Raw genomic sequence first — 11186 nt, 5'->3', positions numbered from 1 at the left:
TCCATTCCCAAGAATGCACAATCGTTTTGAACATGACGGCTGCTCTTTAATTAATCAAAACGTTGCCTCAATTTATAAGAAGGAACCTGATTGCTGTGAGCAATCCACTAACTTTGGAGCAAACATTTGATTGGTTGTTTTGATGTAGTCTGTCACTATTAGTCGGGATATACAGTAAGAAATTAACTAATTAAGGGCTCCGCACAATAAAAAGAATAGAGAACAGAAAATAAGAATACATTTCTAAAAGATTGAAATTTTTATTCTCTGTTCTCTGTTCCTTTTATTGTGCGGAGCTCCTCACAGTGCGAGGAGAATAATCGATTATGATTCGTTCATTCTTCTGGCTTAAGGCTTAAAAATTTATTTATGTATAGATCCAGGCTTATTATGCGCAATAGAATACCGTAATGCCCATGTCATACTTAAGGCCGGAATCAGACTATGTATTGAAGAAAGATTGAAAATTAAAAGATCGAAGTTTGACCAATCAGAACAAGAGGAGCCAAAATTTCTTTGTCCTCATTGATGAAATTTCAATCTTTAATCTTTAATCTCAATCTTCAATGCATAGTCTGATTCCGGCCTAATATGTAGATTGGAGATTGAGGATTGGACGAATTAAAGATTAGAATTGGACCAATTTAATCAGGTAATTTTAATTTCAATCCGTTTCCTTCTAATTAGTCGAATTCTAATCCTCAATTCGCAACTAAGAATAGTTTTCTGATGTATTACAATCTCAGATAGCATAGCAATAATAAGAATGATCATATCTTTATAAATACTCTTTTTAAAATTTTATAATTGCTGCTCAAGTCATAAAATACTGTTAATAAGGAAATATATGTATAGTTATTTATTTACTTGTGTGTGTGTGTGTGTATTTCTTTTATCGCATATATTTATTTATCAGTTATATAAAGTTTTGCTTATATAAACTTTTTTATTACTTTACATTTTTCACGTATTTTTTAAAATTATCTTTATAATCTTTATAATATTTATTACCTGAATAAACTTATAAAAATAATAAATATATTTGTATTATTTTCATCATTTTTCATTACTTTTCATTAATTTTTATTAATTATCTCTAAAATCCACACATAGTATTTTAATATTAAAAGCATTATTTATACTACTTATTATTATATAATCCCAGATAACAAAGCGTAACAAAATCACACAAATTGTGATTGCTTATAATGCAATTTGTCGGTTACCTTGTGTTGTCGGTAATAGTATAATAGCATTGTATGATGTTGCATTAATTATGGCAACATGATAACAATAGTATGAATTTTGATGATTTTAAAGTTAGCGAACTCTTGGCAAGTTGCTACCAAAAGGTGCTTTCCAGCAAGAACACCGTGTAACAAAGTGAGTTATATCATCCTTGTTTAACGTAGGCAAACACAACAAGGATGTAATGATTTACTACTTACATTGTTTGATTGTTTCCTTGTTGGAAAGCACCTTTTGATATCTAAAAATTATCATATCGTGAAAGCATTAAATTGCCAATAAATGAGGACTCAGTTGCTGCAATTCTGGTAGTAACACATGTTTAACAATGCATATATATTTTATTTATATTTTTCATTTTCATTTCTTATTTTCATGATTTCATAATTGATTTCAACGACTTCAAGGACTTATTTTTTCACCAGGGATATATTTATGTAACGTTTATTATTATAAAAACTTATTGTCATAAAAACGTGTTAATTAAAATAAATTATAAAAACGAGTTATCGTTTAAGTATAAAATAGTCTGTTTGGTGAGAAAAGAATGAGAAGGAAAGGTGTGCCGTAATAACTAGCTTATTTTATAGCACATGATATAAAATCATGTTTAATATAGAGATGAGACTTCGATTATGTTACAGGTTAGTACATAGCTGATATCACATTTCTTTACGATCATTTATACGTGATTGTTCTCACCTCATCTCTTTCTTTTTCCTTTACACGCTTTACTTTTCTTTTTGCATTATCGGTCTCTTGAAATGCGGATGTGAATCGATTTAAAAGTACATTGTCCGAGTATGTATATGTACACACAAAGGAGCTAACCAATCGCGCGTCTGAACGTAGAATCACAGTCATGTCATCGTGCTAGTCATCTTCTAACATTAAATGCGTGATTGGTTTGTTCCTATCTGGCGTCTATCTAACGTCACGCACAACTACAAGAGTTACGTTCAGTTATACATTCATATAAAGATACTTAATCGCGTAAGTTTTTTCTCAATACAATTTTTGAGCAAATGCCGACGATTATATCATCGATATTATACTCGAAAACCAACACGAATAATTTTTTTTTTATTGAATTCTTGAATAAATGCTAGTTATCAGTATAGTGATATTTAAGAAGTAATGATTACGAAATCGTCGCGCTTGAAGAGAAACAGGTGACGATGAGGACAACGTTCTCTGACGTTTCTCTCTCTCTCTCTCTCTCTCTCTCTCTCTCTCTCTCTCTCTCTCTCTCTTTCTTTCTCTCTCTCTCTCTCTCTCTCTCTCTCTCTCTCTCTTTCTTTCTCTCTCGAAGACGGATTCACAGCAATTACGGGTTCAATACCTTGAAATACATAAAATATATGAGTTTTCTGACACTCGACGATGGATCTCTCATATGCTCGCTGAAAAATTCATCTTTCTCAAAATTTATGCTTGTGAGCTCTTTCATCCGGATGATGATCGACGATTTTCCTTTGCAGCTTTACTAACGAAACACTTGGGATCCGCGGATTTTTCAAGAACCTCAAACGAACATCAGCTGTTAACATGGCTACCAAGGAGAAAAAAAATTCGGACGAAAGTGCTACGAATGGATACAAGAAAGAAGGTTAATTTTTTAATGCACATATTTAAAAGTATTTTTTTGCAATGATTAGATATTATTTTATATAGATGTCAAGGAAATAGAAATACCGATGCCATGGGGACATATCAGAGGTCAGTATAGTTTGATGTCTTCCCTAATTTGTATCCTACATTGTAAATATTATATTATAAAATTATATTAAAATCATTTTATTCTTTATATGAAGCTTATGTTTTGATATTCATTATAAATGTTGAAAATCTATAACGTATGTATATTATAGATAGTACAGATTTTTGGTATGAAATATATGTTATAAATTTTCAGCACTCTAACAATAAATATCAACAAACTTTTTCGAATGTCATGTGTATGATTGTCAAACACACACACACACACACACACACACACACACACACACACACACACACACATATAATCATCTAAAGATATAAATACATACTTAGATTAAACTGCAATTAAAGACATATTGCTCTCAACAAATGACACATTAAATTCAACATATTGATAAATTTAGGAAAATGGTGGGGACCGACAGATAAGCAGCCTATAGTGGCAATACATGGCTGGCAGGACAATTCAGGAACTTTTGACAAGTTGGCACAATTATTGTCAAACGTAGCTATACTGAGCATAGATCTGCCTGGTCATGGCATTTCTTCTCATCTACCATTCGGACAGTTCTACTATATATTTTGGGATGGGGTTCTTACGCTACGTAGAATTGTTAAATATTACAAGTGGAACAAGGTTAGCTAGCGAGTCAATGTTATACAACGATTTAAAAATCTTTTTCTTTTATAAATTATAAATATAACAGTAACATGGAATAAACAAGAGCATGGATTTTATATGCTTTATTTTGCAGAAGTTAAATGCAATTACAGCATAACTTCAAGAATATGTGATCTGTTTATATTATGTATCATTACCAATTACTTAATTTGCGTATTTTTAATTTAGAATATTTGCATATTTTGCAATAGTATTTATATGTTACATTCAACATGGAGGTATAATGCTATTACTTTCATTATTTAATATTCATATTGCTTGCACCTGATCATATAATTAATAAAAAAAAATATTTAAAAAGGCTGACTGTTATGTATGTATAATATATAAAACAAATATTAAAACTCTTAATGCTAACAATAGCTAATGCTCTTAATGCTAATAATGTTAAAAAACACTAAACATTATTCAAAATTATCGTTGTATAACTGCATATTACATTGTATTCTCAAGTAATAGACAAAAAAGCTTTTTAACTCAGCTGTAACTTTGTTGCATTTAAAAAAATATATAGGATTTTTCTCTTCTCAATTTAACAAATTGCTACAAGTTTATTAGCTCTCTCTTTTCATCAGTTTCTCTTCTCATTTAACAAATTGCTACAAGTTTGAACAGCAAGATCTGTGTTCTATTGAAATGTCATAATTTGGAGAAAATAAAATAAAATAAAAAAATAATTGTAGAACTCTTACCTGCAGGCAAATGGTGGGGTCCTAGTGAGCTCCAACCAATACTGGCACTACACGGTCGCCAAGATAATTCAGGCACTTTTGATACATTAATGCCATTGCTGTCAAATGATGTTTCTGTTCTTTGTTTGGATATGCCTGGGCACGGTTTATCTTCACATTACCCAAAGAGTCAATTCTATTATGTGTATTGGGATGGTGTCATATTCCTTCGTAAAATTATTAAATATTTCAAATGGAACAAGGTTAGCGAGTGGATAAAATGGATTTACAATTGAGATCAATATAAACATTTTTTCCAGTATGATGCTTATATATTCTCACACATATCTAACAGTCATCCTTGCTTGCATTAAATTGCATTTATATTTCACTCAAACATACTGCATGATGAAGTTTTTTTGTATGTGTGAATATTTTAACATACATCACCAGCATTATTTTAAATATTTATGTATTAGGTGCGCAACTAAGTTCTCGCTGTTATTTTGATGGCATTTTCATCAAAATAACAGCGAGAACTTAGTTGCGCACCTAATATATAACAACTAACTCTAATATATAAGAAATATATATACGATATTGTGTAACATTAATGTATACTATATATGTATGTATGCTATATATCTACTAAATTAATATAAATTTGTTATAACTTTCATTCTATTATGGAAATAGGTCAAACTTCTTGGGCACTCATTGGGTGGTGCTATATCATTTCTGTATGCAGCATCATATCCAGATGAAGTTGATTTTCTTATAAGTTTGGACATTGCTAGCCCGAGCGTAAGGGATGTCAAGAAAACAGCTACAATCACCGGAGAATATATTGACAAATTTTTGAAATATGAATTATTAACATTGGACAATGCACCATCTTATGAATATGGCGAAATGCTTAATATAGTAGAAAAAGCATATGATGGTTCTATAACAAAGGAAGGAGCAGAAATATTAATGAAACGTGGTATGCAGCCAGCGCATAAAAAAGACAAATATTATTTTTCTCGTGATCCAAGATTGAAGGTAAAAGAATTTATATAATTATGCAATATATTTTATGATGACAAGAGTTAATATTGTAGGTTTTATGATTTAAAGAAGTGTGATAATGTTAATTAAAATTTATTATTTATTTTTTTTTTTAGGTTTCCCTTTTAGGATTATTATCTTTAGATTTAGTAGTTGAATACGCAACTCAGATAAAATGTGCTTACCTCAACATTCGTGCTATTCCTGGAATGAAATTTGAAAATCCTGAAAATTATCAGAAAATATTGGACATCATAAAAGTAGGAGCTAAGAAATTTGAGTATCATGAGGTGACAGGCACGCATCACGTACATTTGAATGAACCTGAAAAAATTGCGCCTATAATCAAGAATTTTTTACAAATTTAATAATAATATTATTTAGTTATACATATTAATGAATTTAGTTACTTAAAATAATTTTGTGAAAAGTGAGTACATAAAATTCTTTATCTGAAATGTACAGATTAACAGAAAATTATATTATAATATTTATATTTGACACGTGGGACATATATATGTTTGCATCTACACATATATATACATATGTAATTTTATTAAATTTTAAACAGTTTTAATTAAAAAATAAATTATATATAAAAGTGCTGTGATAAGCAACAATCAAGAGATGTGTATAGATTAAATATATTATAAAATATGTTGCGTGATTATTGTACTAAATTACAATGAAATGTCAAATTACAATTTCTGTCAAACATCTAGTATTGTTTTTATGTGGGAGTTAATAAATTATTTAAAGTTGGTCTCTAATTTAATATACTTTCTTTCTTTATACTATCTTTTGATATACTTATAGTAGTTTATACACATATACAGAGTGGTCCATTTTAATCAATCAACTAAAATGTCTCAAAATTTTTAAATTAAAAAAAAAATGTTTTGAACAAAAGTTACTCAATTATTAAGAGGAAAGATGATAATAACTTTGAGAAGATGTCAGGTCAAAGATTATCTAAAATTTTTTAAATTAAAACTCCCATTTTGTATTTTATATTCGTCTTCTTCTTACATTAGGCCTGTGTTACACCTCTCATATGCGCACGTTGATTCAATTGTCACAAGCATACCTACAGTTTTAATGCCGATTCGGAACAGCGGATTTTTTGAGAACAATTTTTTTTTGTTTCTGTGGGCAAGGATGGGAGAGGAGACATGAGCGTAAATATTTTGGTTCCTATTGGGATCGAATCCGGGATCTCTGGCATGATGGACCAGTACGCTGTCTGCCATGCCACGCTCGCACTCATTTTATATTTATGTAACTTTTAAACTTTTTCAAATATTATTGTTTTATATTATTGTTTTGTTCATTATATTAATATTAATGAAGTATTTTTTTTCATTAAGTATTTTACGTTATTTTAAGTTATGGAGCTTGAAAGTTAATAGGTTAAGTCAATCCGTTATCTTAAAGCAATTAAGTTTAAGATGTAGAAAAAATAACCTTGAAAATATATCAACTAAGATCATCTTTTCTTTATCTCAAACTTAATTGCTTGAAGATAATGAGTTGACTAAGCGTTGCTCTGCTAACTTTCAAGCCTCATAACTTGTAAATTACTTAATGAAAAAAATATTTTATTATAATATTTTGAAGCTATATAAATATGAAATCAAAATTAAAAAAATAGTTTCAATTAAAAAAAAATTAAATAACCTTGATTTGTTCTTAAATACACTCTTCTCAAGGGTCAATCAAGATCACCATCTTTTTCTCTCTAGTATCTAATGCAACTGTGCAACTTTTGTTTAAAAAACATTCTTGTCTTAAACTTAAAGGTTTTGAGATATTCTAGTAAATCGATTAAAATGACCCACCTTGTATATAACTATCAATGCATTAGAATAAAATCACTTTACACTAGTCACAATTATCCTTACATTCTTATTTGATATTAATTAAAAAAAATTAATTAATATCTCTAACTCTCCGCATCTACTTTAATTCTCTGTGGTAGAAATATAGTATTTTAATATTTAATTTTCATTAAATTATTAAAATATAAAAAAAACAAGATTTTATTATAGTATAACGAAATGTGATATAAGTTAAGCAGGTGTTACTTTTTTCAAGTTTTTGTTTTACTTGTAACACAAAGCTTGTATTTTTTTTATTTATTACTACAAGAAAGAAAATCAACTAAAAAAATTGATCCTTTTCTCGAAATTTCTTGTCTACCAAGGACAGCAAACATTACGCGTTTATCATCCAATGAACACTAACGACGATAATAATACGTTAATATCTGGTAGTCAAGTAATTAAATACAACGGAGTCGCATCGGTTTGAACTCGTAGATACAATCAAACAAATAAACATAAGAAAATGCGATATTCTATATCAATCCCATAAAATGTCTTTCAATAGCTTAAAGGCATAATCCATGACACGCGCTCTAGATAGATAAATTCATAAAATGAGCCATACATTTTTGTGGCTTCGCAAAGTCGTAGAAATAATGTAATGATTTCAAAAAATCCAAGTAAGGGCGTGAGTCGACAAGTGCAGATATTGCAGATGTTCCTGATAATCTTTCAAATGTAATACAGGTAATACAGGTGCATTCACTATATTCACAATCAAGAACAGAGCGAACGGCATTAATTTCAACCTATACTCAAGTTCAAGTTCTCTTCAGCCAAACGTTGTATATATACATATATATATATTTTTTTTTTCGAAGAAATGTGCCAATTTTTATTTTATCTCAACTTCGAAAAAATCAATTTAAATTAATTAAAACGTTAATTTATGGGCACGTCCCTAGAGAATGTTTTTGCAAACTATATATCAAGATAATAAGGCTATTGACACAGCTGTTGCGAACATCATAATAGTCAAAGTAAGAAGTCACAGCATTATTCCATTTACTCAGCTGCTACATATGTCACGTAGAAATATAAAATTAAACTCCAAAAACGCATCCATTACGTTTCGTGATGCCCTCCAGTCTTTTTAAATTTTCTGCGACGTATAGACCGTTTACACGTTGCTCGCAATTAACATGTTTTTCAAGTATTTTCCGAAGGTACGAAAGGTAAGTGAAGTTACGAACAAGGACGCGCGACTTGTATGATAATTTGTATAAATTGCGCATTTCTGAAGTTTGAAATGCCATTTCGTGTACGAGGCCGACGATAAAACCGTAAATCTAATCTGCCGGCAAATTCAACGTTGAAAAGTCACGTCTGTGAAATAAATAGTCGACGCGAAATGTTGGGATTCGCGTTTGCGAGTTGTGTGTAAAAAGCAACAGTTTAAAATAAACGCGAGTTCTTCTAACAAATTATTGACCAGAACTTCTTATCGGGAAATTTCTGGGTACGTGGCCGTCCTATCGTGTATGTACGTTGTGCACGCCGGTAATTATCAGCGATAATACCGCCGTACATAGAAAATAAATATGAATATAGCATGCCTGAGCGCGCAGGTGGACATCGTTCGCCACTTGTCCATGCACCCTACTTACATTCTTCCACAATTCAACAAGCTCCTGAATAACGCTGGATAAGAAGATCTATCAAGCAGTTGTCCTATCAAACGGTAAGCTCGAATAATCGCCACGCGATTGTCTTCAAAAAGTAACGCGTTTGCCTTTATAATTAAGTCTTTCGAGACCTTTGAACATAGATTAAAATGCAAATTAGTTTCGTTAGATTTCAGTCTGCTCATATTTCGTCGGAAAGTAAAGAGTCAACCGTGAGTATATTTATTTGCAATATAATACACGCTGACGCTGTTTGAGTTACAATGTAATATGTTACCTTGTGTAATGATTATTTTATGAGCGACAGTAATATAGATTCAAGTATGATACGTAAGATATATAACAGCCTGTTATTAATCTGCTTTATTTTACTTTACAAAAAATAGTAGTTATTGTTGGAATAATAACTCGAGCCTGATTGTGAAACAACTACAAAAAGTGCACAAAAAAATATTGTGTTTATTCCACACATTTTACGAATCAGTTCTCACGTCGTTCAACATACGAAGAAGCAGCCACGTCATAAAATAGATCACGCAATAATCAACCCGATCCATCGATCCCAACGATCAACAAACTTTTCATTTCAAAGTTTGTTCGTTCGGCTCGAGTTATCAGGTTGAAATGATCACTGACGAGTACCTAATTGATTACATGGAAATGAGCTTGTCATGATTTCGTATCTTGGATATTTTTGCGAAGATGACTTCGATAAGCCAACGAAATCTGCTGCAATTCTGCATCTGTAGGCGTGTAAGAAGCGTAAGTTCTCAAACGTGCTCTAGACATCTCCAAATCCTGTCATAATAATATAATATATAAATTTTCAATTTTATTTAAAATCTATTAATTGGTATATAATTTTCACACACACACACACACACACACACACACACACGCGCGCGCGCGCGCGCCCACGCACACACACTTTATACAATATATATATATAGGGTTGGTCATATTCGACGGAAAGATGTTTTTTTTTTCAATCATGGGAAAAAACACATTTTTTGCTGTTCATTTTAAAAATCATTTAATAGAGTTCAAGGAGATTTCCGTCGAATATGGCCAACCCTGTATATTGGGTCATCTAAAAAGTATCCGCGGTTTTTTGTCACTAGATGTGTGTTGATGGTCATATATTTAGTGACAAAGTACCGCGGATACTTTTTAGATGACCCAATATATATATCATGCAATACATATATATATATATATATATATATAATAAATATTTCACCATATTTTGCAATATCAATTCTTTAAATTAAAAAATTGTTATGATAGTCTATAATAAAAAATATTAAATCCAATTCATTTTAGACAATTTATAATTCATGTCAAATTTTTCAAAATAGAATGTATTTATAATTTTAAACAATTTTATGTATTAGGTATTTTAATATACATATGTATATTCTGACTGTTTTTTGTGTTATATGTAACATATAAAATTGTAACTAGAATTCTATTCTGAACATAGATTAAAATGACTTTATGACAAACTTCCTTCCAATTGTAAAAATTGTAACAAAACGATGGATAACATTGAGTAACATGTGATCTTATCAGTAAAATTACTTCAAAATAAGCAGCTTGTCTAACATAGAAAGTTTGCACGTTCTATATTCCATATACACTGAATTTTGCTTTTATTTTGGTTTTATTCTATAAGTACACTGAATTTTTTTCATATCATTTAATCCAAAAAATGTGCTATAGCAAACCTTCAGAAGAGCCTGATTGCGAATACGAGATTTTTCCAAATTTAAAGGCAGATTTGTTGACGATGAGTCAGAAACTTTGAAAATATTCCTGTTGCGAATCTCGCGACGTAATTTATTGCTGCGAAATAAAATGAAAAATAATTTTTTTTGTTGATCAGGAAAATGTTATATACATGCATGTATCATTAGTAAATAATATTAGCGAATAATAAATTTCATTGTAAATGTACCATTCTTCTATTTCTCGTTCAAATTGCTGTTCTTTTAGCAGGTATTCATCAAAAACACTTGCAATATCAATATTGCTGCTCCTTGCCATTTCATAAAATCATTGCGATCCACTATATGCGAGTACAATTGTCGATAACAATTAATGTTTTTAGAATTGACTTAAATTATTTTGAGGTACAGAAAAAGAAGAAAAATGTATGTTTACTAATACTAGAGTCTAGGGGTGCGTTCCGATATTCACTGGTTTCCACGGTAACGCATTACTGGCATAATGCAATGTTCTTCGATACATCTAAAAACGATCGATGTCTGTGTATGAACTATTGTTAACTATAGTGCATAGTAAT

At 30.3% G+C, this 11186-nt stretch overlaps 2 protein-coding genes across 7 annotated transcripts; one reads left to right on the top strand and one right to left on the bottom strand.

Annotated features, from left to right (window-relative positions):
• The first annotated feature begins 1905 nt into the window (after positions 1–1905).
• LOC105143289 (serine hydrolase like 2 kraken) lies at positions 1906–6143 on the top strand. 3 transcript variants are annotated; one of them, XM_011051514.2, is made up of 6 exons: positions 1906–2241; positions 2730–2857; positions 2923–2967; positions 4351–4586; positions 5020–5367; positions 5490–6143. In XM_011051514.2, the coding sequence occupies exons 2-6, from the start codon at positions 2797–2799 to the stop codon at positions 5739–5741; spliced, it is 942 nt and encodes a 313-aa protein (XP_011049816.1). In that variant the 5' UTR covers positions 1906–2241; positions 2730–2796; the 3' UTR covers positions 5742–6143. The 3 variants fall into 3 exon arrangements, with proteins under 3 accessions (XP_011049816.1, XP_011049814.1, XP_011049815.1); XM_011051512.2 differs by lacking the exon at positions 1906–2241 and adding an exon at positions 2269–2420; XM_011051513.2 differs by lacking the exons at positions 1906–2241; positions 4351–4586 and adding exons at positions 2273–2420; positions 3375–3607.
• LOC105143288 (hypothetical protein) lies at positions 5563–11157 on the bottom strand. 4 transcript variants are annotated; one of them, XR_015544636.1, is made up of 5 exons: positions 10839–11157; positions 10609–10726; positions 9524–9679; positions 8864–9012; positions 5563–5697 (listed from the first exon to the last, which is right to left on the bottom strand). XR_015544636.1 is itself a non-coding variant. In XM_087404760.1 (4 exons), the coding sequence occupies exons 1-3, from the start codon at positions 10925–10927 to the stop codon at positions 9551–9553; spliced, it is 336 nt and encodes a 111-aa protein (XP_087260886.1). In that variant the 5' UTR covers positions 10928–11157; the 3' UTR covers positions 5613–5697; positions 9524–9550. The 4 variants fall into 4 exon arrangements, 2 of the variants coding, with proteins under 2 accessions (XP_087260886.1, XP_011049812.1); XR_015544635.1 differs by lacking the exon at positions 8864–9012 and having other exon boundaries at positions 5608–5697; positions 9373–9679; XM_087404760.1 differs by lacking the exon at positions 8864–9012 and having other exon boundaries at positions 5613–5697.
• Between the last annotated feature and the right edge of the window lie 29 nt (positions 11158–11186).

This window comes from Acromyrmex echinatior, chromosome 3 (assembly GCF_024713525.1).
Source record: "Acromyrmex echinatior isolate Ae372 chromosome 3, ASM2471352v2, whole genome shotgun sequence".
Classification (NCBI taxonomy): domain Eukaryota; kingdom Metazoa; phylum Arthropoda; class Insecta; order Hymenoptera; family Formicidae; genus Acromyrmex; species Acromyrmex echinatior.
This window is presented reverse-complemented; position numbering and strand designations above follow the sequence as displayed.